Source organism: Oreochromis niloticus, linkage group LG14 (assembly GCF_001858045.2).
Source record: "Oreochromis niloticus isolate F11D_XX linkage group LG14, O_niloticus_UMD_NMBU, whole genome shotgun sequence".
Taxonomy (NCBI): domain Eukaryota; kingdom Metazoa; phylum Chordata; class Actinopteri; order Cichliformes; family Cichlidae; genus Oreochromis; species Oreochromis niloticus.
In genome coordinates, this window is record NC_031979.2 from 23,501,208 (window position 1) to 23,528,042 (window position 26,835).

The 26,835-nt window shown below is 41.3% G+C and overlaps 1 protein-coding gene across 1 annotated transcript in view; it reads left to right on the forward strand.

The window, feature by feature from the left end:
* Positions 1–2,491: 2,491 nt before the first annotated feature.
* The window catches only part of ttc9b (tetratricopeptide repeat domain 9B), a 36,710-nt gene continuing 12,366 nt past the window's right edge, over positions 2,492–26,835 (forward strand). The window contains 2 exon segments of the mRNA XM_003454836.5: positions 2,492–3,034; positions 3,037–3,315. Of these exon segments, the coding sequence (XP_003454884.3) occupies positions 2,854–3,034; positions 3,037–3,315 (460 nt within the window). The 5' untranslated portion in view covers positions 2,492–2,853.

Consider the following 26,835-nt stretch of genomic DNA (forward strand, 5'->3'; position numbering starts at 1 on the left):
AAAAACACAGATGAATGTTTTAAACACTGATACAGGGAGGATACTGCACGCTGTGTCTTGTTAAAAATGTGTGAAATAAAATTGCCTTTAACTGGAGCTGTCAGTACGTGACACACCAAACAATACAACCCACAGACAAAAAAAGACAATGATGTTTGTGTCTACATTAACATACTTTTTATTTAGCATCTTTTAAAAAATTAATTTAGAGGAAATTTATTTTTGCACAGAAGTAGGGATAAAAGCCGTCTCTGTTTTGCTTTAGAAGCAATAAACACTCATTTTTAATTTATCTAAAAATACATATGATGGTGTCTGACTTATCATTGAATTATTTATCAAAGCCTCAAAACAACACCAACTATTATTCATTAGGTGCATCTTACTAGTCCTGGGTTTGACCCCCGATTTTACATCATGTCATAGATTCAGCAAAGTTCTGAAAACATTCCTGAGAGATTTTGGCATCATCTGAGCTTTGTGGTATGTTATGTTATCCTGCTGGAAGCAGCCATCAGAAGATGGTACACAGTGGTTATAAAGGGATGGACATGGTCAGCTACAATACTCAAGTAGGTTGCAGCATTTAAATTATGCTCAGTTGGTACAAAGGGGACCAAAATGTACCAAAAAAAAATATCCCCCACACCATTACACCGGCAGCAGCCTGAACCATCGATACAAGGCAGGATAAATCCAAATTCTCACTCTACCATCGGAATGCAGCAAAAATCACAACTCCTTAGACGAGGAAATGTTTCCTGGTCTAAAAAGTAGTCTGGCCATTTTTCCTCTCACCTCTGATATCAACAAGGCATTTTCTCCCAGTGAACTGCTGCTCACTGGATATTTTCTCTTTTTCTGACCATCCTCCGTAAACTCTAAAGCTAATTCTGTGGGAAAATCCCAGCAGATCAACAGTTTCTGAAATACTCAGACCAGCCTGTCTGACACCAACAACCACGCCACGTTCAAAGTCAGTTGAACATGGCGTGGTTGTTGGTGTCAGACCTTTTTTCCTCATTCTGATGCTCAGCTTGAACTTCAGCAGGTCATCTGGACCATGTCTACATGCCTAAGTGCAATGAGTTGCTGCTACCTGATTCGCTGATTAGATATTTGTACTAATGAGTCATTGAATAGATGTACCTTGTGAAGTGAAACTACATAAAAGTGAGCCCTGCAATGGTTTAAAGGGATTTTCTGGGTCTTGGTTTAATAAAAGTGAAGTGTGAATTGTTTGTCAGTTATTACAACACAAACAGAGCACTTATTTTATCTTTAGTTAACTGTAATAAACTTGATTGTTTGGCATCTGTGAGAGCTGTCGTGCCTCAGGTGCTGCCCTTCTTTTCAATGAGCAGGAGTTCGAGGAGCGCTACAGGGTGCGCTGCGGATGCTTACTCCTGCTCTGTGGAGAAGATGGTGTGGCTTTTTCTTTTTAACTTACTCTTGCATGGTGACCAATTTAAGGGCTTTTTTTCAGTCTCTTTCAGTTTAATTATTTTGCCTGACAATGTTTGCCTCTTTGTCTCTTTTTTCAACTGGAGCTTTTAGGAGAAAGTAAGAGAGAGACACTGAAGCAGGATATTTTTTCCTCACACAGAAAATCAGAAGATGAAACAATTTTCTGAGATGTTTGTTTGGATGTGGGAGACCAAGGAGAAAAGGTCTAAAAGGTCTGCTCTAAAATATCTCATTTTTATCATTTACATTTTGATATCATGATCTTTGACTTGCTTGAATAGCTGCAGGGAAAAAACAGCTAATTCTGAGGAGGCCATGTGGGATTTTTCTTGACTTTAAGTGGAGTGACTGCTTCAGCTTGACGCTTCAGCCTCATGTGATGCGCATGACCATCAAACTGACATAATAATCACCCCTCAGAGATGTAAGGTAGCTGCTCAATATAAAGAAAATGAGGTGACATGCCTCTGAGGCTGACTGCTGACTTCTAGGTTAACCACACGTCACATCAAACTAAGTGTAATTGACAGTTTGTCCCCTTGAGGTCGCTCTCTCCCTCCTCCTTCTCCCTCAGCCTCCTGCCGTTCGTCTCCATCTCCTTGAAAACCTTATCAGCTGAAGTCATCAGGCGCTCCGCTTGGTCCTGAAACGATTACAGGAACAATAGTTAAAGTAAAAGCTGGATTTTGTTGTGAGGACTGATCACTTCTAATCGTTATTATTAATTGATCCTTGAAGAACGAGCCCCAGGCCTAAGAGTAGATAGTTTATAAGGTTATCTTTTTAAACCTTTTGTCGAATAGTTCAATAAATAAACATGCAAATAAGTTGTTGTTTATTACTGACTGATAAAAGCATCTACTTTGCGGTTCATGCAGTTGTTAAGGGTGATTTTAATGTGCCACATCACACTAAGAAATAATCGATTATGTCTGAATATTTCCACATTTTCTCTTTTTTCTTTCTTCTCCTTTTTTCTCCATGTAAAATCCGGACTGCAGCAACGCCTCACGACTTCTCTTTTTTTTCCCACAATGCTGCGCGGTAGGGGCTGTCGTGTGTGCGCTATCTGTGGTGCTGAAGCTGCGCGTGCCTCTGAGGTTGCTACCATACAAATCCACCCGAGCATCCTTCCGCGAGAGTTCCAGCAGCGAGGGATGGTTTGTGGTCGACGCTCGGAGAGATTCAGCATGTTTCTGCCAGCTCTGGTGATGTAATGCGTCGTTTTTCTGTATCTGCTGACGTTCTCCTGGGTTATTTCTCGTTTTTTTCTGTAAGTGCTGCACACGGGAGACGCGCCTGAAAGCCCATTTTTTCCCTCGGCTCGTCGTGTCTCCGGTGCCGCCGCCTGCCCAGCCTCCTTCGCCGCTCCGTCCTGCATCCTTTATGCACAGCACGCTGCTCCGGTCCTCCCCAACAAAGCACACCTTCGTGTCCGAGCACCATGGCCCGCTCCAGTCGCTTTCACTGAGAGACATGGAAGCCAAACAGCACCAGATAAAGAGCCTGAAAAGCTACCCGGAGACCGGCGGTCGGAGCCTGGCAGCGGCCGCCGGAGTAGACGGAGGAGGGGGTATCGAGCCGGCTCAGCTGAAATGGAGATGGACTCGAAGATCCAGAAAGCCATCGAGTTCAAGGCGGAGGGCCATCGCTGCTACAAGGAGAAGAAGTTCCGGGAAGCGATAGGCAAGTATCACCGGGCGCTGCTGCAGCTCAAAGGGGTTCATGTCGTGGACGGCACTACGGGCTCCGAGGTCAACCTGCTCAGCCAAGCCGCGGCCAAGCTGACCGAGGAGCAGCGGAGAGCCGTGGAGAGCACCGAGATCGAGTGCTACGACAGCCTGACAGGTGACACGACCACAAACACACTAAAACTCAGAAACATCCAGACCCCTACTATCCTCCAAGTAGTGCTTACACCATTGTTGGTTCCGGTTCACCGGGTTCACACAAGCTCCGGGGTGCAGTTGTGTCTGCAAGTGCTGGGATCAGCTTCTGCTGCTCCCAACACTGGTGCTGAAATGGAGCATGGATGGTGTTTGTTTGTGTGTTTTTTAATTGCACATACAAAAGTGGCTGCACAATGTTTGACCACTAGTGCGTTTATTTGTTCCGGTGAGGCCATTTGCCAGCCATTACAGAGAAATTTCACCGTGTGGGCTAAAATAGTTCACCTCTCTGCCAGTTACATGCTCTCAAACAGCCTTTCACGTGGGTTGTTTATTTGTACATGTGTACCTGTGAGAAAAAAGAAAAACATCTGGGCCATAAATACAATCAGGCTTCATGTTTTAGGACATGTTACCATTATTTATGTATGGAGCAAGTTCACCACACTGTTGTGTTGTAATGGCATCCACATGGGATCTGGCAAGAGGGGTGATGTAAGGCTGCAAGTTTAATGGCTCCAAGTGTGGAGGGAGTTACAACAGGGTTAACAGAGCTTTGGTACCTGCGTCGTGTAACAGCTGCTTTCAATATTTATTCTCAATAATTTCATTTATAACATACCAGAAAAGAACAACTGAGGAGAAGCTCATTGTTCATTCTCATAGTCCCCTTATCTCGACACAGACTGTTACATCATTGTTTCTAGACTTGCAATTATGCACAATCATGAATAAAAGTAGACACCAGAGCTTCAACAATATGAGAGTTTCATTCAAGGTTTTAGTGATCAAAAAAATTCAAAATAACATTGAAAGCGATGGAAAAAAATAATGTATAATAATGAAATTCACACATGGTTTTAATTATTGTCGTTGTTTTGTTATATTGTTTCGGCAAAATTATTGTGCTGAAAAAAAAAAAAGTACACAGAGGTGGTAAGAGTGTAACTATAGCTGTCCAAAAAAAAATCATCCACATTTCCTTTCCTGTATTCTTTATGATGCTTTTAAATTCAATAATAGATACAGTCCTTTGAAGAAAAAAAAAAGTAAAAAAAAATTCACAAGAAAATCCACAGTTTTTCTGCATTTGATTAACTGATCGTCAGTAAGTGTGCATCACTATAAAAGCAGAAGTTTGGGCAGTTTGCTGGTCTGAAGCACTCATTTGTGTGTTAACACGATGCCAAAATCTTTCGACGAGCAGACATCCCAACAAATTCTCTCCAAAGTCAGACCGTGTAATGTTCAGAGAAACTGTAACCCACAATGGTGTAAGAGTGATGAAATATTTTCCTCCATGACTTTGCTGCTAAGGGTGTTTCCACAAGTTATTCAGTCACAGGGTGTCCTTAGTTTTTCACATGACTCCATAAGCATGTTTAATTTTAGATTCCATTTTCATCCGTTTTCTTAGAATTCCCCAAAGCAAGCACTTAGAGGTGTGCAGCTGGTACTGGGACAGAGAGAGGTGCAAAGGTTAACTGAAAAATAGACTGAAAATACCAGTGCTGTTATCCAACGGTGGTTAGTGATGGCTAGCACACCAAATCATAAAGAAAATAGCTGTGAGTCAGACTTTGTGCCTGTAATAAAATGTAGAGTTGCATGATACACTGAATCAAGACTCAAAGCTGAAAAGGTGTGTATGAGTATATGCATTTTGTCACCATCGTCAATCTCAAGCAGATAAGTAGCTTTCACAAGATTTTACATATAAACAAAGTGAAACCAATCTTCACTCTCAGCTCCCTAAAAAGAGTATACATTGAACTTGTCATCTATACATATATCCAAGCACCTGTTTGCATGAACTCCTTGATCTAACAGTACTAAAAACCACCAAACCCTTGTTGGTGAGTTTTTCAGAAGACTAGTTTACATATACAGATTTAAATGGGTGAAGTTGCAGTCTGAGGTTGCGCTGTCTGTCTTACAGAGGGAGCATGTGTGTAAATGACAGTATCATCAGCATAAAGATGTAGTTTTGCTGCATTTTCTCTACCAAAGTCATTTATAAAAAGTAGAATAAAACTAATAAAATAAAAAACAAGATTTATCCCAAAACCCTGTGGGATCCCTTTGTTAGCTAAAAAGAAAAAAAAAATCAGATTTATGATCATCTGCATAGACATAGTTTGACTTACAAGGTGGATTATAATTCAGTTAACATTCTAAGGTCCATAACCAATAAGATTGTTCAGCAGCAATTCATCATCTACTGAATTAAACACATTACACACATACAAAATAACACATTGCTTTGTGTTGTATAGCATGTTTATTATTGGCTATTGTCAGTACATGGACACTGTGACAAACTTACTTGTTTGTTCTTTTACGCTCTTATGGTCTTATATAGTGAGACAGACATTAAGTCACAGCTATAGGCTATAAGATTACCAGTGAACCTCAGAGATAACTGCTACTGATTATCTTGGGTACTTGGATGTGAATAAAACCAAAGCAGTGCGTAACAACAATGGAAACTGAAGAACACATTAATTATCAGCTTATAGCCAGGCTTTTGTTGGAAAGACTGTGACTCTGGTATTCAGTGTGAACAGAAGATTGTGATAAATGGTCACATTCAGAGGGATTGATGATGATAGTTATTAATGTTGCACAAAGGCACTACAGCAGTTATATCAAATCACCTATAACACACCGTTCACCTATGATTCTGGACTGCTGTGGTGTCTCGCTGCTGTCCCAGGTGCTGCCCGCTACGCATGCCATGATGCACTGAAGGTCGCTTGTTCTGCCTATCGTTCAGGGCCTGTCTGAAGCCTGTAGGAAGGCCACTGTGGCATGAAGGGAAGGATGGGGGAGGGACTGAGAAGAGGGGGAGGGAGAACAAACGAATAAAAGAAGGAAGGAAGGAAGGAGGGAAGGAAGGGCAAAATGAGAATTAAGAGGAAACTGGAGATGTGGTGAGTAAGAGAGAAAGGAAAAAGGTACAAATAGCAGAGAGAACAAAATAGAGGGAAGAGGATGAGGAGGAAGAGGAAGAGTGGTAGCATGTGACAGGAGGCCATATTTACCATGGTAACCATCACTGGGTCTTTTCCCTGTTGTTGTAATAACACTACTCCCCTTCCCGTCACTGCTGTGTGTGTGTGTGTGTGTGTGTGCACATGCGCACTCGCAGACTTGTACCACAAAGAAATGCCACCACAACCTCGCTGTGCCATCACTGCCTGTAATCACCCCTTGTTCACTCTTTCACTGCCTCCTATAGGATGAATCGAGCTTACTGAGCATATTTATTTTAAAAAAACAAAAAGAGTGCCTATGAAAGAAGGGGAGCATGCCATGGTTTAATCAGTTTAAAGTGCTGACAACAGTGTACACTCTGTAGTAAGCCACTTACTCCAATAAGGTGCATCATGATGTGTGTATGGATCGATTAGGCTATAAAATACATTTACTTTCATTTTCCTGCTGATATCTGCAGTCATGATGATATAACTGAAGATATATGCTCTATATTTTGCCACATCACATTCACCAACCCAGAATTTAACACAAACCTCAGTAATAGTGGAAAAGTTATCTCTAGAATACTTCCTGCCTTTCGTCTGTTACTTGTTTCTGCTGCTGCATCCTGAAGATGAGCAATAAACTGGGCATTATTTTTTTCCAGCTAAAATGAAATGTTAAGTCGTGGATTAAGTTCCTTTCGAAAATCTATTTACAGCAGAGAGAGGCTGCATCTGGAAGTGTATCTGTAATGCAGGTATTTATGCGAGGAACCTGTTTAATGTGTGTGGGCTGGCGTCTATTCTTTAAATCTGGTCCAGTTTGAAAAATAGTTCCAAACTGAACCATGACGCAGGTCAAGGTACACCTTCAACACCGCATAGACATCGTCTTAGACTCTATTAAGAGAACGTTTCAGTTCAAGAATTATTTTCTACAATATCTTTATTGATTACAATAAAACAAAACAAAAATTTAGAAAAGTTTCTTGGTAGAAAGAATGTCAATACATCCATCCACCTGGTTTTTCAGGTTATCTAATTCAGAGTTCTGGGAGAGCCTATCCCAGCTGTCATAGGTCAAAAGGTGGGGTATATCCTGGATAGGTCGACAAGCATTCACACCTACAGCCTATTTAATAAAAAACACCAATGCTTAACAGAGTAATAAGACCTATTTAATGTAATCCATCCATCCATTCCCTTCTGCTTATCCAATTCAGGATTGCGGGGGATTAGCTGGACAGGTTGCCAGTCTGTCACAGGGCATTCGATGCCTTCTCTGCAAGAATCCAATTTATATTTCTCACTTTGTAAGAGACCCATCCTCTATTCTTTGTAGAAACAACATAAATAAGTCCATCTACGGTTCGTTTTTTGTCTTTGTTCCGTGCTCAGGTTTAGGGAGGGAGATGATGTCGAAGTTTGCAGGGAAGGAAGAGTGCAGCATCATGACTCAGTGATGTGTAGTAGTAGTATTTGTGCAGCAGCTCTATGGGACATCAATCTTTGGTTACACAGGTCATCAATGAGGCTAATTTGTTATTTATTTTCTGAAAAACTGAAATTGAGATAAACAAAACAGCAATACAGATCCAGTTGCAATGGTCAGTAGTAGTCTTTAAAAGACAAAAGCACTTAAAAATGACTTAAATTAAGACTCACTTATTGGGTGAAAAAAAGGCAGCTCTACCTGGTTACCCAGAGTTTTGCTGGGCAGACAGTGGTCACCGTGGTTATGAGTGAGGAGCTGTCATTTGATTGGCCGGCCGTCTTTGGTTCTGACGTATGACAGGAGAGCAACAAGCAAGTGGAGCCAGTCACACGTGTGCGAGTGATTGCGTGTCAGCATTGTGTGTGAGTGTATGCACCGGGTGTTCATGCATGTACACAAGTGTGTGTGGGTTTGTCTCTGCTGCACAGGCCTGTAGAACTGCAGCTGGCCAGGGGATGTGTGTGTGTGTGTGTGTGTGTGTGCGTGTGCGTGTGTGTGGTAAAAGGGAAGGAGAGTTACTTTTAGTGCTGCTTGTCCTGCCGTACTTGCTGTAGCCGTTGCTGACATTGCTGAATCTTACTGCGCTGAATGCGTTGGTGTATTGGTGTGTGTGGTGTGTGCGTGTGTACATTCATGAATTGATATGTGTGTCTTTTTTAAGTCCCTAGCTTTGATGTGATGAGGGTAAACATTTCCTGTTGCCACGATATTTTATCCATGAAAGGAAGGGGAATAAATACATTTACTCAAGCTCTGTATTTAAGTATATTTCATGGGGAAATGTTATTCCACTGCCTTCATTCAACATCTAAAGATACTTTAAAATGAATATATTCCAAAGGAAACATGATTGTGGTTGATCCTTAATGAAATGTGACATATTCTCATGGATTAAACTACCCAGCTGTTTATAACAGTTAAAATGAACTTCACACTGACCATGAAGCCCGTCACAGTGTTAGAAGTCACTCTCGGCTGCAGCCCCTGCACATCAGCTGATACTTAATAAGCATTCAGCTAGTAAATCTCACACAGGATGCACTATTTAATCCTGCTGTTTTAGCATTCCCCAAGTTGCTGTCTATCTGCAAGCCGCTTTGCAAACCACCTTCACCCCATTTACTCCTTTCATGCCTTCGTATCTGACAAAATCATTTCTGCCGTGCTTTGCGGGGGCCCTGCTGCAGCTCTTCCTGCCTTTGGCTTTTGATATATGCACATGGGAGGGTGGTGGTCCCACAACTGAGCCGTACTATTAAATATAAATTACTGCAGATGACATGATTTACATATTAAACTTGTAAATCCTAACACCTACACTGACCAGTTCAATTCATCTTGTTTATTTTGACAGCTGAAAATTTTAGTCTACTGTAATTTGAAAACATAGAGTTCATTTGCAGGAAAAAAAAGAAAAATTTATTCCAAAATTTAAGTTTTTGTCTGTTTGACTGCACCGAGGAGCAACATCACAGAGCAGAGCCTCAGATGAGATGGATGAGACGCCCTGGGGGTGGGGAGTAGATGAAGGAAAACTGCTTTTTTTAAAGGCAGAATGAGTTTAAAAAGAACAAAAACCAAAGAGGCGACTGGATTGGAGAACATGTGCCGAGAGGGCATTGGACAAGAAGAGTGACACTGAAAGTTTGAGTGAGGTGGTTTTCAAAGTGTGGAAAAACAGAAGTGATGAAAAATAGAAAAACCCATATCACCAAGAGGGATGAAGACGGAGCGTGAAAGATCAGAGCTGCCCGACTCAACTTAAATATTCTCTGGTTTTAAGCACCTCATTTGTGAGGATTCAGTCAAATGCAGGAAAAGCTGTAATTATTAACTGTAGTTCTGGAATTAAAACACAAAAATCAGTATTTTTAAAGGACAATACATTTCTATTTTTAAAATACAGAATTTATACCATTCAGTAAAAACACAGATTTTTTTCTGTATTTTTACCGGATGATAAAAAAAAACAGTTATTGTAAATTTAGATGAAATCTTGTGTTTTAAAAGGTATAAAACGTATTTACATGTGTAAAAAGATTATCCAATAATAATTATCTAATAATGATCTAGTTTCTAACATATATCTAATAATATGGCCAAACACTGTTGTAATACAATTAATCAGGCTTAAAGTTGTTTAGTGTTTGTCTCTACCTGGTGTAAAGATTTAAGTAGACAAAACAATGGCGGTAATTGTTAGAAATATTTAACATTGTAAAGAGAGATGAATGTACTTTAGAGAAATATCGGCGCCAAGAGTAAGATCACCTGATTCTGATGACAAATGTCCTATTTGCTGGCCTTGTTAAGGAGACCCAAAGTCTGTGTATCCCTGTAGGGCCGTATCTAAATAGGTTACACTACTTCCTCCACCAACGTCTGTGTCTGTCGCAGTTTACAGTGGTGCAGCATGCTGGCCAGAGGCAGACTGCCTGCCAGCCCGCCTCAGCCATCCATCCATCCATCCATCCATCCATCCATCCATCTATCCACCCACCACAAACACTGTGAGGCACATACAGAAATAACAGATGTGACTGCAGTTTGTTTGCTCTTTTTTTTTTTGTCCTGATATCGATCACGTAGGAGCACTTCTGACAACAGGAATAGCAGTTTTCTAAAAGCGTCTGCAGTTCAGAAGCTCTAGTCATTTTTAAATCAGTCCAAATGTCCCCATGGAAGTGCACAGAGAACAAAACAGGGAGCGTTATGGTCTGATCCTGTTGTGAGAGAGCTCCGTCTGACTTTTCATTAACTCCTGCTCACGCTCAGATCTCTGCCTGAAATCTCCCTTTGTTCCTCCTGACTGGCTCGATCTGAGAGTGAGTCATAAGTCACAGCCTTGGGAGGAACGCAGCAGGAGGGGACGAGTGAAATTGTTTGTTTCATAACACCAGCCACCTTTTTATTCAACTGCTGCGGCTCACAGCCGCTTCGCTTGCTGTGTTGAAGATCCAGCAATTTCCACCCACTCGTCACATTAAATAAAATGTTAAAGGAAGGAAAACAAACTGTTTTTCAACAGAACAGGCAAGAAATTGGTATTATTATTATTATTATTATTATTATTATTATTATTATTTTACTGGAAACTTTATTCCTCAGAAGATATTTGCTGATAGGACAGCAAGTGCACTAAGCTTTTTTTGTGAAGGCCTGCTTTGCTGGCCAGCCAAACCAAATAAAATCGGTTAAGTTATAATTTCCTTTATAGAAGGAAATAACTCATATTTAATATAACTTTAAGAGGATATAAGCGCAAAGTTAGTGATGGGGGTGGCTGTGGCTGAGGTCGCCAGCTAATTGGAAAGTTGGTGGTTCAATATCTGGCTGCTCCAAGTCTGCATGCCAAAGTATCCTTGGACAAGACACTAAACCTCGAGTTGCTCCTGATGCTTTCTTTGGAGTGTGAATGCAGATGGAAAGCACTTAGGCATAGAAAATTGCTTTTATGAGTGAGGTTTGTAGTACAGAGCACTTTGAGTGCTCACACAGAGTATAAAAGTGCTACAAAAGAACTGGTCTATCTACCAGCTAACATTGTAGAGCTGATTCATTTCGGTAAAAAGAAATAATAATACTTTGTAAACTACTTGATTTGCAAGCAAAATTTAAAAAATATACAGAATAGCTCAGTCCAAGCAGAGCCGGTATTGAGAAAGCAGCCACAGACAGCATAAATAATCACAGGAGTAAGAAAATACATACGGAGGCACAAGAAGAGCAGCACAACATGAAAATAATAACACACATGAAATGACACAGAGGGAGGGAGGACCAATAATCTGTTCACAGTTTTTTTCTGACGATAACTAAATAAAAAAAATAGGATAAAAATAGGATTAAATGTATTGAGACTTATGTCAGCAAATTAAAACAAAGATGAAACTATCCACTCAGAATGAACTAAGTTGTGTAGAAAGGCGGGACGAGTTTGGAAGTGATCCAATCAGAAGTAAGCTCCATGTGCGGTAAGGTTAGACGCACACATTTGATTTGTCCCCGAAAAACAGGCGGGAAGGGAGGGTTCAGCTAACTCCCACACTCCCCATTCCTCGTGAAAATGTGACTAAATGTCAGCGCTTGGGAAGAAGAGAAGAGCAAACATAATGACACATTTCTCATCTGATGCCAAGGAAAATAACTTGAGTCCAGCGTGATTTTGATTGCGTTATTTATCATTTAGCAGTGAAGGAGATTTGTTACTAAAAACAAACCTGAACTCCCTCCTGGACACCAACTTTTTTGGCTTGTAAAACACGTTAATATCGGTTTCAGTATAAGCGTTGCCGAGCATTTTACAGAAAATTAAAAGACACGAATCAACATACCTGCAAAGACCTGGATGGGGCGTGTCTGTCTGAGAGGATTAAAGTCCTCCTGAGGATCTAAACAACATTCTTGTGAAGTGGAAAACTAATCTTCATTAAAACTGAGATTTAATCAGTACAGTAATTGATTTTTCTTTCTTTACTACTTGGTTGCAGCAACAGTACCAAGTAGAAGCACTTTTTAAGCCCTCCTGGTGGTGAGAGTAGTTTCACAAAGACTTGCTCTCCATCATTGCTTTTGCACACACTGGTGCACGTCAGACTTCAGGTTTCGACTGTTCTTCTCTACAGGCACCTTCACATCAACAAGCATAGGATTTACAGATTGAAATTGCTGCAGCAGTTGAAACTAAAATGGTAAATTTCAGGAAGAAAGAGTGGAGACTGTGCACACATTCAGCACTAGCATCTATCATTTAGGGGAGGACTCCAGCGGGTCAGTCATGCCTCGAGTGTGAGAATGAAATACAACCGTGCTGTGTTCATGTCACAGTTCACAAGATATCACGTATAACTGCGGATTGACAGGGAAAAGTCACACTGGCAGTAATCCAAGTCTTGCTCAGTTGCTTCTTAGGTCCTTCCTCTCTATCACTGTGGTTGCTCTGCTTTTCAGCTGTGACTAACCAGCTGTTTAATGTCTAACGCGTGGCTACCTGTGGACCACCACTGGACTGTAAAGTACTTTACTTTAATGTGATGCAGTTGACCATAAGCTGGAAGTGCACTGTGTGGATGCTTTTGGCATCAGTATAACAGCCATACAGTCACTGGTTCAACTTGTTAATACAAATATCCAATCAGCCAATAAAACAGCAGCATCTCAGTGCATTTAGGTATTTAGACATTAGAGTGACTTTGAATGTGGTTATTGGTTATTGCTGTGAGGTGGGCTGGTCAGAGTATTTCAGAAACTAGTGATCCCACATAGTCATGAGTCATGGGTTTACAGAGAGTGCCCTGAAAAAAGGAGAAATTATCCAGTGAGTGGCAGCTCTAAGGGTAAAAATCCTTTTTTAATGTCAGAGTTCAGAAGAGAATGAACAGACTGCTTTCAGCTGATAGGAAGTCAACAACATTTCTGAACATACAACCTGATGTGCCACAGCAGCAGAAGACCACACCTGGTGCCAGAAGACCACACCAACTGAGCTACAGTTTGCACAGGCTCACCAAAATTAGACAACAGAAAATTGGAAAACCTTTCCTGGTTTGCGTCTCGGTGTGCAGAGTATTTTCTTGGAATGATTTATGCCCTTTTATTTATGCCCTCTCTTAAGCATCATTTAAACACCACAGCTTACCTGAGTGTTGTTGCTCACCTTGTTCATCGCTCCATGTCCACAGTGCACTCATCTTCTAAGGGCAAGAAAACACACCACGTCACAAAAATCAAATCATCTCACACTGGCTTCTTGATCATGACATTGAGTCACCAGATCTCAATCCAATAGAGCAACTTTGGGATGTGTCACATAAATATTGACCAAAAATCTCAGGAATGTTTCCAGCACCTTGTTGAGTCTGTGTCGTGAAGAATTGAGACATTTCTGAAAGATAAGTGGGGTCCAGCCTGGTAGCAGCAAACTTGGAACTACAGTGTTAAAATAGTGAAGGCGTTAGATATTATTCAGAAGACATGCAGAAACATGAGCGTTCATTAAGAGTCCAGCTGGCCTTTCAGCCTTTCAGCCGCCTGCTTTATTTTCTCCCATTTGAGTAGGTAGATGTTTTTTATGAGCTAATTTTTCTGCCTGCCTATTTATGATGAACCATTAGAAACCAAAAAAAGCAAAACATCAAGCTGAATTATTCTCAAACACTTGGAGGGGATAAGGGCGGTTACTACGTTACACAGTTACACTGTTGTTTTTTGTTACAATGTGCTTGATAAAGACAAATGTATTAGCATGTGTCCTGCACCCAGAGCCTCAGGGACATCCGACTGTGGCCATAAATGAACTTTTGAACCATGACATGCAATTACAGACCTCATATTAAATTTAACGAGCCTTTAATGAGCCTGCTGGTGACATCAACATCTGTTACCACTGGACCAAAAATAAAAATCGCTGCCCGTGTTTCGCTGCAGTCATAAGACAGATTGTTATTTCTCCACTTCCTCAACACATCACAGCCTCTGAGCCCAGTCATGCTTCGGATGGGGGCTGCTTGGGGCCGCACTCGCATAACGTCAGCGATGTGTAACACCGCAGACGGAGTGATTTTTACCAGTCCGCTCTAACCCACTGCCAGAGAAGAACCAGTGCCTGCTTACAAAAGCGGAATAGAAGAGAAAACTCCTCCCTTTCATCTACTGCCAGCTCCGTCACCAGGGGACTTGATGGAGTGCAAGCGAGGAGGAAACGAGATGGGGAGAGGAGACGTAGGATAGAGGGGTTAATACGAGGCTGGGAATGGAAGAAGACTTGCTCGGAGCTTTGGACAGGAGAAATGTGATATCCAGACAGTGCGCTTGTACTGTATAGAGGGGGGATGATGAGGAGGAGGAAGAGGAGAGATGGGGGGGATGGGGTGAGGTTTTTTTTGTTTGTTTTTTTCCTCCCTCTGTGTGGGTACGTCTGCCATTAAAGGGACGGCCACAGCAGAAATGTGAGAACGTGCCAGAGCTGCAGATGGCGTGGCATTGCTGTTGGGTGTATGGCTGGCACTCCCTCTACTGTACCTCTCACACTGTACCGTCTCCTCTGAATTACCTCCTACCTTATAGATAGGGCGATTTAGAGGAAGGGGGAAGGGGTGAATCAGCAGAAGGTGATGGACAGGCTCAAATGGAGGGAGGTGTAAAACAAAAGGAGCGCAAGAGGCTGGACGGAGCTCTTAAATGTGATGGGATTATGTGGAGGCACGGCTGTAAAGGAGGAGGGGAGGCAGGAAAGGCTTGACCTCTAAGCAGTTGAGGGAGAGTTTACAGAACTGCATTTTATTATGTTTTTCTTTCAATTCTTACTGAGAAATCCATTTCAGACCAAAACTGATTCATGCCACAGCTCTGACAGGCCCAGATGACTCGTGTCAAAGGAGCAAATAAGATTCAGTCATTTGTCAGGAATAAAAGGAGGAGGCAGCAGGCGGAGAGGCGGAGAGGGGAGGAAAGAGGAGACGAAGTTTTTATTTTAATGCTTTTTGTCATGATTGCTTTTGGATTGAAGTCTTTTTGCTGTTAGAAGTATAGTTGGCACGGCTGCGTTCTTAAATCCATATAGATTAAAATCAGAATAGAAAACAATGCGAGTGTAGCGGCTCTAAACTCTGTGTGATGAATCAATCGCAGCCGCGCTGTTCTGGCTCCAACCTGCCATTTATGATGATAATAACCGAATTATACCGAGTATGTCGCAGCCAGCCTTGTGCTAATACACTCCCAGAATTGCTGTTATCAGAGAACGGCATAATTCAGTTAACTGTAACTTTAGCAGCTCGTTTAGCAGACGCTGCTTACGAAGCTACAAATGGCAGATGGCATGATGCAAGACACAGATACTGGTTTAAAATTAAAAAAAATAAAAAATAGGCGAGCCTTTAGTGGCCAAGAAACCAAAGAAGGCACCGGTGGAGACAGTTAGACCTAAGCAAAACTAAAAAAAATTAAAAACTACAAATGGCAGGAAAGGAGCTAACTCTGAACATGATAACAGAGGCGGGAGAAATTAGACCCACAACAGGAGTACTCCCATCTGCTCCCTTATTTTTCCACCGGTCACCATATTTGATTTGGCACAGATTTTACACCTAATGCAACCATCTTATTCAGAAAAAAGACAACGTTAAATGCTACTTTTTATCATTGTTTGTGTGACTTTAGCACGTTAGCACACTACAGGACGGTTGTTACAATTACCAGCTGTTGCAGTTTATCACTGTGAACTTTATTTCTTTTGGCTATTCTTTTTTTAAATAACACAGCAACAACTTGGACATCATGCTGGGATAATGGAAATGATGCATGTTTATTTTGTTTTTTAAAATCTATTTTTAAATCTCACAAATAAATAAAAAAAAACTAAATTTATTCTATTTACAAATATTAATGTGTTGCATATGAGCCCTGTGATGTATGTCATTGCTGTTACATTACAACCTGGACCATGCTACACAAAACTCGTCCTGGGTAAAAAAAAAATAGAACTAAAAATATCATTTTTTAACATTTTGTTTTCTCTTGTTGAACATAAAAACTAAAAAAAACCAAAAAACAACAGAATTAAACATGTAATTTTTAAAAGTGCTAATTAAGGAAGTGCAAATGTGTATAATTTGGAGGGTTTTTGCATCATATAGCAAATAAACAACAATTTATATTCGATGATTACCACCAAAACCTGTGTGGACTTTATCACCAGGCCCAGCTTCATAACATCAATGTCAACTCATACATTTACCAGAAAATAATACTTTGTTATGCCAAAAGCTGGGTTTACCTGTGTTTGACCTGTGCGTTAACAGTACCCCCAAAAAACCCCAACAAATATCACAGGGTCTAAAACGCAGTAAATACAATAAAAACACAAGAATAGAAGAAGAATAGATTAAACTTTAGTGCCGTTATACAAGTATGGAGGCAGCAGCTCAGGGGTAAAAGCCAGCTTCAGCATACTGTGCTCAAATAACAACAAAAAAGTAAAGCAACAAAATTACCACAGAAGTGCATTATATTTAATTTTGAAAGTGTCTTGCTTCCTAATTTGTTTTAAGCGAGTGTTTGAGGGGTGTCCAACATAACGGTGCGAGTGGAGAGTAACTACATTATTACACAGATAACACAATTTTTTTTAAACATACCGACAAAAGTAAAATAGAAATGAATAAAGAAAACTGGCTAAAAAAAATAAGAGGAATAAGTAAAGCTGCTGCATGAGTCCACAAGAAACAAAGAGGAAGAAAAACAGAGCACATCTCCCTTCAGATACTTCTGTGTGCACAGTTTTAGTGTAGCACTCTGTGTAAACTACTAAACAGTGTAGTCCATGGCTTTTGACAGCCCGTCTTTGGACGTGCACCCCTGTGACATTTCATTGACCTTACACTCGGCTTTGATGCTGCAGATTCTCTGCTGTAACTTAAGGCGGCTGACGGGAAACAGGTAAGGGATGAGACAGGAAGTGAAAACCAAAACAAGACAACAGGGGAAAACTATAAAGAGAGACACACGCTGAAGCCAGAAACAAGCAGCCTCACACCAAACACGACACAGAGGCAGCGAAACACAGACAGGGAAACACTAGGGAGGCTAGAACGAAACAACAGAGCCCAAAATAGAAACCAAAATCTCAAACGTAACCCTGACACTATATCGGCGCTATTTGTGCATTCAAAATAAAGTGATTCCACCACATTAAAAAAAAAAGCGAATCCAGTTAAGCTTTATTAACACAGCAGGAGAAAGGGTGTGTTTTCCCAGCTCTTCTTGTCCATGTGTTTGCGTGTATTGCTGAATATGCGTATTCTTGACACGAGACCTCCTCCTCCTGACATGAACTGACAGTTGTGTGAAATAATGAATAAACTGAACTTGTCTGTCAAAGCTAGTTGAAAGTCACAAACACAAACCCTTTCCTGAGATAGAGGGTGAGCGTGAGAGGGAGGCAGATTGAGAAATGCAGAATATTCATCCTCTGTAAGCCACCAGTAATGAGAATTTGCTGAAGCTATTTGCGCATATCTAACACCCCGTGCTCCAGTGGACAGTGCAGAGTAAACTCATTCGCTGTTTATATTTATCCGCAGAGCTCCAACGCTGATAATGTAAATAAATACATTTTTTTTAAGCCATGCCGGTCGCTATCTGAGCCTCCCCTCTCCTTGGCCGGACACAGAATGCTTTATAGCGTGCACTGCCGGGGGATGACATTGAAAACGTGTCCTTGTTAAACCCCATTTGTGACGGCGGTGAAATGCTGAGACTGGGTGAGCCCTGGTTATGTTGATGCATCTCTGAGGGTGGTCTTTTGATTGTTTTAATTAAAAGGAAAAGAAAGAAATAACTGTTGAAATGTTGAATTTAAAGTTGCTGTATTCTTTAAATGTAACAATAAAACAACAACTCTGCAGTCCCTCTCTGCTGTAAGGAGCTTTAACCTTTAAATGCGTAGCTCTGGTTGCTGGTGGCACACTGGGGATGAAGCATTCGGCTCTGCAGCAGTCCTCAAACTATTTATCTGTAATACTGTGCAAGCAGGTTTCCAGTGTTACTTCGTGATCTCATCGCTCCTTAAATACCCGAACACAGTGTCTTATTGTCCCAGAAACGTGACGGTGCAGCAGCAGTTTACAGGTTTAGTTCAGAGCGGCGTCTTTCGTTGATATTTGAGTGTTTTGATGTGGACAGTGCCACAGCTGAGGCTGCTAATGATAAGGAATTTGATTTATTGCCATTCATGAGTCAGGTTGTTTAAAGCTAAGCCTAAAGCGTGACAATAAAGGACGGAGCTGTCAGACTATGTCAGTGAGAAATGACGAGGGGAATCTTCAACCTGCTCTTCAGTTTAGTCATTATTGAACTTATAATGAGTAAAAATGTAACTATAACATAAATATATAATAGATTAAGAGCAATAAATGTTTTTTGACTATATATATTGATTTAATGAAGATATTAAGAATAACATAACTTCACATACACGTTTGTGCTTTAAAACAAGTGCTAGTTAATGCAAATGTTGTGCTCTTAACAGCATAATGATATTTAATAAGCAGGTCAGTCTAAATTATGTAAGTGCCCATTCACTAATGAACTGAGGTATGAAAAACACGTCATGCATTTGGGGTTAAAGCATTGCACAGCCCATTAAGTCTACATACAAATAATGAATCAGAAATGCAACACTGAAGATATTCTGTTTGTTTTCATCCTGTAGATTATTAGGAGCTGGAAAGTTAGTGGTGCAAAACGGCTGAATCACAAAGAGCACCATTCACATTTCTAACAATACAAAACGGGCTGGAAAGGCTCGTGGAAACACGGCTTTTCTGTTTATTTCATGAATTAATTTTGTCCTTTGAAATCGGAGATTTCTTCTGCTCCAATTTTCAGTGATGAGTGACATTTTAGGTCACACGCTGCATGTTTGTGACAATGAAACAGTCACATTTTGTTTGTACTCGTACATAAACTTCCCTCATCACCCAGAGGTAAAAATCTGACACAGTTAAAGACCAAAACACACACACACACAAATCTAGAAAAATCCAGAAATTCAGTTTCAGGAAAAACATCTGAAGTCCAAAATCGGGCATAAAGCCATACATGAGGAGAACGTCACAGAAAAGATGACATTTTCAACAAGTAACAGGAAAATGCTGCAAGGTTTAACTACAGGGAGCAGAATGACAATCGAGGAAATGAGAAATGCTGCACAGGTGGAGTAAATACAGGAGTGTGGATGACTTATTCAGGAGTCTTGAACCTGCAGCTCTAGGGCCACATGCAGCTCTTTTGTCCGTCTCGAGTAGCTCCCTGTGGGTTTGACCCAGATTAATAATGATGTAAGTGATTCTTTACAGTCTCCAGCTGCAAACCTGTGCAGCTGCATCTGTCTCCTGGCGCTTTGTCCCCTTAATTTCACTGAACTCAGACACGCTGGCTTGCATGGATGTATACACATAAAGAGCTTATAACGCGCTATCATTGGATTCCAGACTAAAAGACCAAACAAGAAAAACAGATTTAAAGAGTGTGTGGACAGATGTCGCCACGATATTGCTGGGCTCCTGTGTCCTGGATCTGGACTCTTAAACTATCATTTTTAACTTTTGCAAATTTTAAAGCTGATATATCATATTTCTTATCAACATAAGCTACGGTTAATTTGGTTAATTTCCATGGCCTGGCCTTGCAACTATTGTTTCAGAGCTGGCGTATACAAGCTGATAGATACTTTCCCTCTTTTTCACATTTTTCTGTTTTGTTGGGAACCAAATAAAATTAAAAAAACAAAGAACTACATAATTTTCAGTATTTTATTGCTACAATTTCAAATAGTAAACATCTCATTATTGTAATGAAAATGCAAAGATAAAGCAGCAAAAGATACCTAAATAATCCGCAACAGTGTAGAGAATTTAATTATTTACACCTATTAGTAATGTTGAAAGATTCATGTATAGTTACTCATATTAAGGCTTAAAGGTGTTTTGCAGCTCAATAAAGATTTTCTTTGGTCAGACGTTGCTCAAAAATTGCTCATTTCATGGTAAATATTGCTGAACATTGGAAACAAGTGTAAGCACACAACAAGAAGTACGGCTAAGAGTGAAAAACAAACTGGGATTCACTTTTAGAGCAGCAACTGAAGGAAACGTTGGAGAGGCGAGGCTGAGGTGGTTCAGGCATGTGCAGAGGAGGATATTTTGGATAAAGAAGGAAAAGGAGATTCATGTAGTGAAGGAGGACATGCAGAGGATCGGTGTGACAGGAGAAGGATGCTGGGAATGGGGGGAGATGGAGGAAGATGATCCGCTGTGGCAACCCCTGGACAGAGCAGCTGGAAGAAGAAGGAGGTGGCTGTTTAATGTGATTGTGTGCTCGAGTTATGCCCTGATACATACTCTTTACAGCTGATTTATCTGCGTGCTGTGTTTTCTGTATTGAGTAGCATGCGCTTTACTTCAGGTACTTGGCAAAAAAAGCTTTACTACCTGACTCAATGAGATCCTGAGCCAAACCGTTTGGCAGTTTCCTCTGTTCACCTTCCCATCTCTCTCATCTGTCTCTTGTAACAAGTATAATGCATAGAGCGTATTTCTCACATCTCGCGTACACAGATTAGCAAAACAAGAGGAGAAAGAAGCAGGAAGTGGGTCAATACCAGCAAGCACATCCTTGATGTCACTTGACATCTTTAAACTTGAGAGTGTTTGGTCAGAGATTATGGAAGTAATGTGTTTGACAGCAGAAGGCTGTAGCCAAAGATCTGCTGAGCCAGAGACAAGCGTCTGCCCTGTGTCCGTAAATGACATCACCAATCTGATAATGCCCTGGACACGGGCCACAACAAAATTATATCCCTGTCAGGAAGTTTAACTTCAGATAAAACCTCAATAAAAGTCTCTTTAATTCTTTATTAAAATGCACTTGTCTGTTATTCGAAAGCCTGTTTTGCCTCACGATAGTCAAAAGAACAGAAACTTCCTGGATGATCCTTAAAGAATAAAATAAATGTTGCTTTTGTTAAAATGAGCTAAACAAAAATCAAATCAGCAAGCAAAGCTCGTTCCCCACACAGAGCTTCCATTACAGACGAGAAGAAATCGGGGAAATGTGCAGCGTGGGGCATTAAATGATCCCAACTTTGTCCAGAAAATAGCTTCCTCGATTGTATAAATATTTAAGTAGATGAGTATTAATCCTGAGTCAGCGACTATTTTAGGAGAGCAGAACAATGGAGGAGGCTGCGAATTGACAACATAAGGTAGAAGACAAGAATAGCCAGGAGATTTGTGGTGCATGAGTCAGGGTTTGGGACGAAGGACATGAGGCATTAAGTGTGGCAAGTAGACAACTAAGGTCATCTGGTGAAGTTAGAAATCACCGCTCTCTCTGGAGAAATGTCAGACCTTGACCAAAGAGCAATAAAGGGACTGGATTTATTTTTTTTAAGAGGGAGAAGCCACTAAAGCCTCCCTGTGCCGCCCACACTGTGGCAGATCTAACAGAATAATCTGGTTATTTGATCGCTCTTCACTCCCAGGATCAGTGTTGCACTGTGGGTAATCCATGCAAATATGTTTGATGTACCTCAGTTTCCAGACATGGCATTACAGGCTCTGTGTTGATGTTATAAGGTAACCCATATGACAGGGCTCTGCAGAGCTGGGCGCCACAGATTCTGAGGTTAACAACAGGCTGACCTCTACTAACAGATACCTGCATCTATGTATGTGCAGCCTTCAGGCAGCAAAAACGATTTTGTGTACTAGAAGCTTCCTTGTTTAGTTAATCTATTGATGAGCCACATATTGATGACCCCAAAATGTAAAACTAGTCCTTTAATCTGTGATGCATGTGGGAAATTTACCAGCCAATTTGAATCTTTTCCCCAATCTACCAAAATCCATAAAAGCTTCACGGTCCTTTTGCCAAAGCTTGCACTGAATCCTTGACTTATTTCTAAGGACAGGCAAGACACATCCAGTCAAACAGCAAAAATAAGAGTAAGCAATTATGAGTTGTTGTTTTTGTGTTGTTTTTTTGACACCATATGGAGCTTCATTAGTCTTCCGCTACAGTGACACAGAATGAAAGAAATCATCTGCTCTGCTTAGTTTAAATAAAATGCCATTTGAGGACAAGATGAGCTTCTATTGTCTCTGTGTGATACTAAATCACAGCAGATGTTCCTGATGTCACATTCAGAGTGGCCCATAAGGGAGAAAAAGAGGCAGTTTTGTTTAGAGTGGCAGTATTTAGTTTAGTTCTGTTTTATTTATATAGTGCCAAATCACAATAACAGTTACCTCGAGGTTCTTTACATTGCGAAACAAAGGGCCTATAAATAATAGAGAGAAAACCAAAACAATCGGACGACGCCTCATGAGCAAGCACTTGGCGAAGGTGGGGGGAAAAAACTCCGCTACAACAGGAAGAAACCTCTGGCAGAACCAGGCTCAGGGAGGGCTGCGGACTGTTGGGAGTGAGGCAAGGAAGATGGGACTAAAGGCAAACTTTATAGGGGTCTCATTTCCTGCTCTGTCATTTTAATCTTGGATTCTCCTACCTCAAAATAATCCTTATGTATCTTACACCAGGGCCTTGGTACAACAAAGGCGCCTCTTCCTTCACCCCAACTTTCCTCTGATTGGCTGCCACTCACAAACAGAAGGTTTGAACAGCGGGTGGGTGGAGCTTCTGTGCTCCCAGACAGAGCTGTGTGCCTGAGATGGCTATATTAAAGATACTCTGTCTCACTGATGACTGATGACATTATTATGCGACTTTTATATGAGAGGCTGTAAACAAAATGTCAACAAAATATGCTTCAGTGATCAATTATCCAAATATTTTAGGGTCTTCAGGCATCCATTGTTTCATCATTTAACCTGCAGTGTAATCAGATGTTACACTGTGTAACATCTGATTTAAGAAGAAAACTAAAAAAAGGGGAGAGAGGGAGGGAATTTCAGGATATGAAAAGAGGTCAAAACGGGGCTAAAAAGAGACAATAACGCAGGTGGTGGCGGAGTGGAGTAAATGCTGTGTCATGTCAGTGCAAACGTGCCCTTGTGGTAAACAGACCGAAGAACTCTACTCCTGTCCCTCTCGATAACAGCAAAAAGGCATTCGCAGAAGCGCTCTGGGTGGAGCTATTCTTAGCGGGAGCCCGGAGAGACCGGCCGGCTACTCTGTCCGAGAGCCGTGACGTCAGACGCGTAGGATCGGATTTTGCTCAACAATGTAACCGTGAGGTAATTTCAGGGTAATGACTGTGCACGGTTCATTTGTCTCTCTGAATAAATCTGCAGCAGCAGTGTGGCATTTGTGGAGGGGAGAGAGTAAGGTGCAGTGAAAGGTGAGAGGAGGGTTTTGCTCTGAGGTGAGGAACAAATGGGAAGAGGGTCAAAGATGGAGGCTGCTGTGGAGCTATCTGAGGAAATGAGAGTCTGCGTGTGTGTGTCTGAGTGATGGGTCTCTCCATCTGCCATTATCTTCCCGCAGAACTAATTACAAGGTGATGGACAGCAGACTAATCACCAGGGCCACTAGTGGCTTTAAATTAGCTGAACCGTGGAGTCATGCCTGGTGTGATGGAGAGGGACAGGAGAGGAGAGCGACGTGGGTCCAGAGGGAAGATGAAGTAACAGCAAGAAGGAAAGGAAAGCATCTTCACAGGAGAGCCGAATTTAACAAAATTTATTGACAGAAGAGGAAAAAGGGACTTTCACACTCTCCTCTTGTCCTCTGTACCTCTCACACAGGATTCCTATCATCGTTTTCCCTCGGATGCTTCTGGATTTTGCTTCGTCTGTGCCGTCTCCATCTCTGTCCTCCCTCGCTCCTCCGTCTCCCTTTCATCTTATTTCATCTGCATGTCTTTTGTCTCCCTTTCGCTCTCTTTCTTTTCCTTTTATTCCTCCCAGGCTTTGACGCTCTGTCTGCTAAATGAAAGCGCGTCTCTGTGCAGGCGCTGTTTTTTTTCTGACACGACGCTTCAGGCAAACCAGTGGGGTTTCTGAGCATGTGTTAACCACTCCCACTCACCACACCTCTGATTCCACATTCAAGTGACAGAAACGCACTCGTACGGTCGCATCAAGACACACACACACACGCTTTCACACTCTCGCACTTGACAGCTGCTTTGCACCTGTTGCTCTTTAGAAATTCAATTCAAACACAATTTTTCTTTTTGTTCACTTTTTTGCCGCCACCATATTTCTTAATTTTTTCATCTATTTCTGTCACTTTAATATCTAAAAGATTCCTCGAGAAGGAAAAAGATATTATACTCACAACACTGAAGCAGCCATGACTCCTTTTGTCCTTGTCCTCGCGTGAAGTCTCTCATTAAGACCAATTTGTCTGGCTTCTTTGTACCACTAGTATTTGTTAGGTCTAATTGTTGAATGTTGCCATTGTGTTTCTTAAATTTGTACAGTCTTAGTTCAAGCAGTATTATCAAAGCTATTCCTTTGATCCTGAGCACCTCTAACCACTTTGTGTTGGGGGAGGTTTTATAGCAGATACATCCTATCTGGAAGATCTACTTCCTTTGATGTAAGCTTCCTGCGTTTACGACCCTTTGGTCAGCAGGAGGACACACACACACACACACACCTGCATGCATATACATACAGTGCCTTGTCTTTGTAACCAAAGGGGGTTGCGAGGGGAGGTGTTTTGTAAACTATTGTTTGAAGTTTGTCAATAAAAGCCAGCGAGAGGAGGCCCTCATGGGGGTCACTTCCATGCTGGACATAGACGAGGCCTCCCTTGCGCAAGTAATCGATCGATCGCTGACTGTCTTGTTTTCATTCATGATGAATAAGTCTCTAGAATTAGCGGGGTTTGTGGGAACAGACCCAACAGTATTCATTTTTATCTGGTCTCAAATGTCCCAAGAGGGTTATAGAGGTCAAAGTTCAGCCGTAAGCCACGCAGTATCCTCCTCATTGACATTTATGCATATTCTAATCTTTTTGACTCTAATCTCAATCTCAGACTTTTACAAGTTCAAAACCTAAGAATGTGTTTAAAAAGCAGGAGCCAGAAGATTAACTTAAAATCTGATTTTAAAAAAAGGAATGCTATTATGAAAATAGTTGTCTGCCACTGTTCTGTATGTCTACTGGTAATCTGTTTATGTTCAGTTAACACTTAATCGTCAGTGATGAGAAAACAATGAGAAAACAATACCACTCAAATTTAAGGAAGACTCCTCAAACACCAGGGAGTGCAAAACGTCTTTAAGCTAAAACGGGTGGCGGTCGTACACAGAAGATGAGTCATGATGGCAAACAGTCCAGCTGAGGTGAGTGCAAAAAGGCAAAATCCATTAAACAGCCCAGAAGCTCACACACAAGGAAAAAAACAAGAAAAACACAAGGAATCCTGGACCTGATGAGATGGCAGCAACCCAGTGTATTTATGCATACAGAGAAGGGCAAGATGACCTGCTGAAGCTGAAACTGGGCATGAGAATGAGGCAAAAGGTGATTTAAGTGACTTTGAACATGGTGTGGTTGTTGGTGTCAGACAGGCTGGTCTGAGTATTTCAGAAACTGCTGATCTTCTGTGATTTTCCCACATAACCATCTTTAGCGTTTACAGAGGATGGTCAGAAAAAGAGATAATATCCAGTGAGCAGCAGTTCACTGGGAGAAAATGCTTTGTTGATATCAGAGGTCAGAGGAAAAGACTACTTTAAGCTGACAGGAAGGCAACAGCAATTCAAATAACCACTGGTTACAAACATGGTATCCTGAAGACCATCTCTGAATGCACAACATGTCAAATCTCAAAGGAGATGGACCACACCAGCAGAGGACTACACCTATCAGCTAAGAAAAAGGAACTAGACAAAATTGGAGATTTGATTAAGATTGGGAAACATTTCCTGGTCTACTTCAGTTGGTAGAGTGAGAGTTTGGAGTAAACGACATGAAAGCATGGATCCATCTTGCCTTGTGGTTCAGGCTGCTGCTGGTGTAATGGTGTAGGGGATTTTTTTTTGGCACACTTTGGTCTCCTTAGTACCAACTGAGCATAATTTAAATGCCACAACCTACTTGAATATAGTAGCTGATCCATTCCTTTATGACCAAAGTGTGCAGTGAGTTCACAGTACTCAAATGGTCTCCACAATCACCAGATCTCAGTCCAGTGGAAAACCTCTGGGATGGAACAGGAAATTCAAACAAATCTGCTACAGCTGTGTGATGCCATCTTGTCAATATGGACCAAAATCTCTGAGCAATGTTTCCAGCACTTTGTTGACTCTATACCAGGGGTAGGGAACTCCAGGCCTCGAGAGCCAGTGTCTTGCAGGTTTAAGATGTGTCCTTGATCCAACACAGCTGATTTAAATGGCTAAAATACCTCCTTAACATGTCTTGAAGTTTTCCAGAGGGCTGATAATGGCCTAAATCATTTGATTCAGGTGTGTTGACCCAGGGTGAGATCTAAAACCTGCAGGACACCGGCTCTCGAGGCC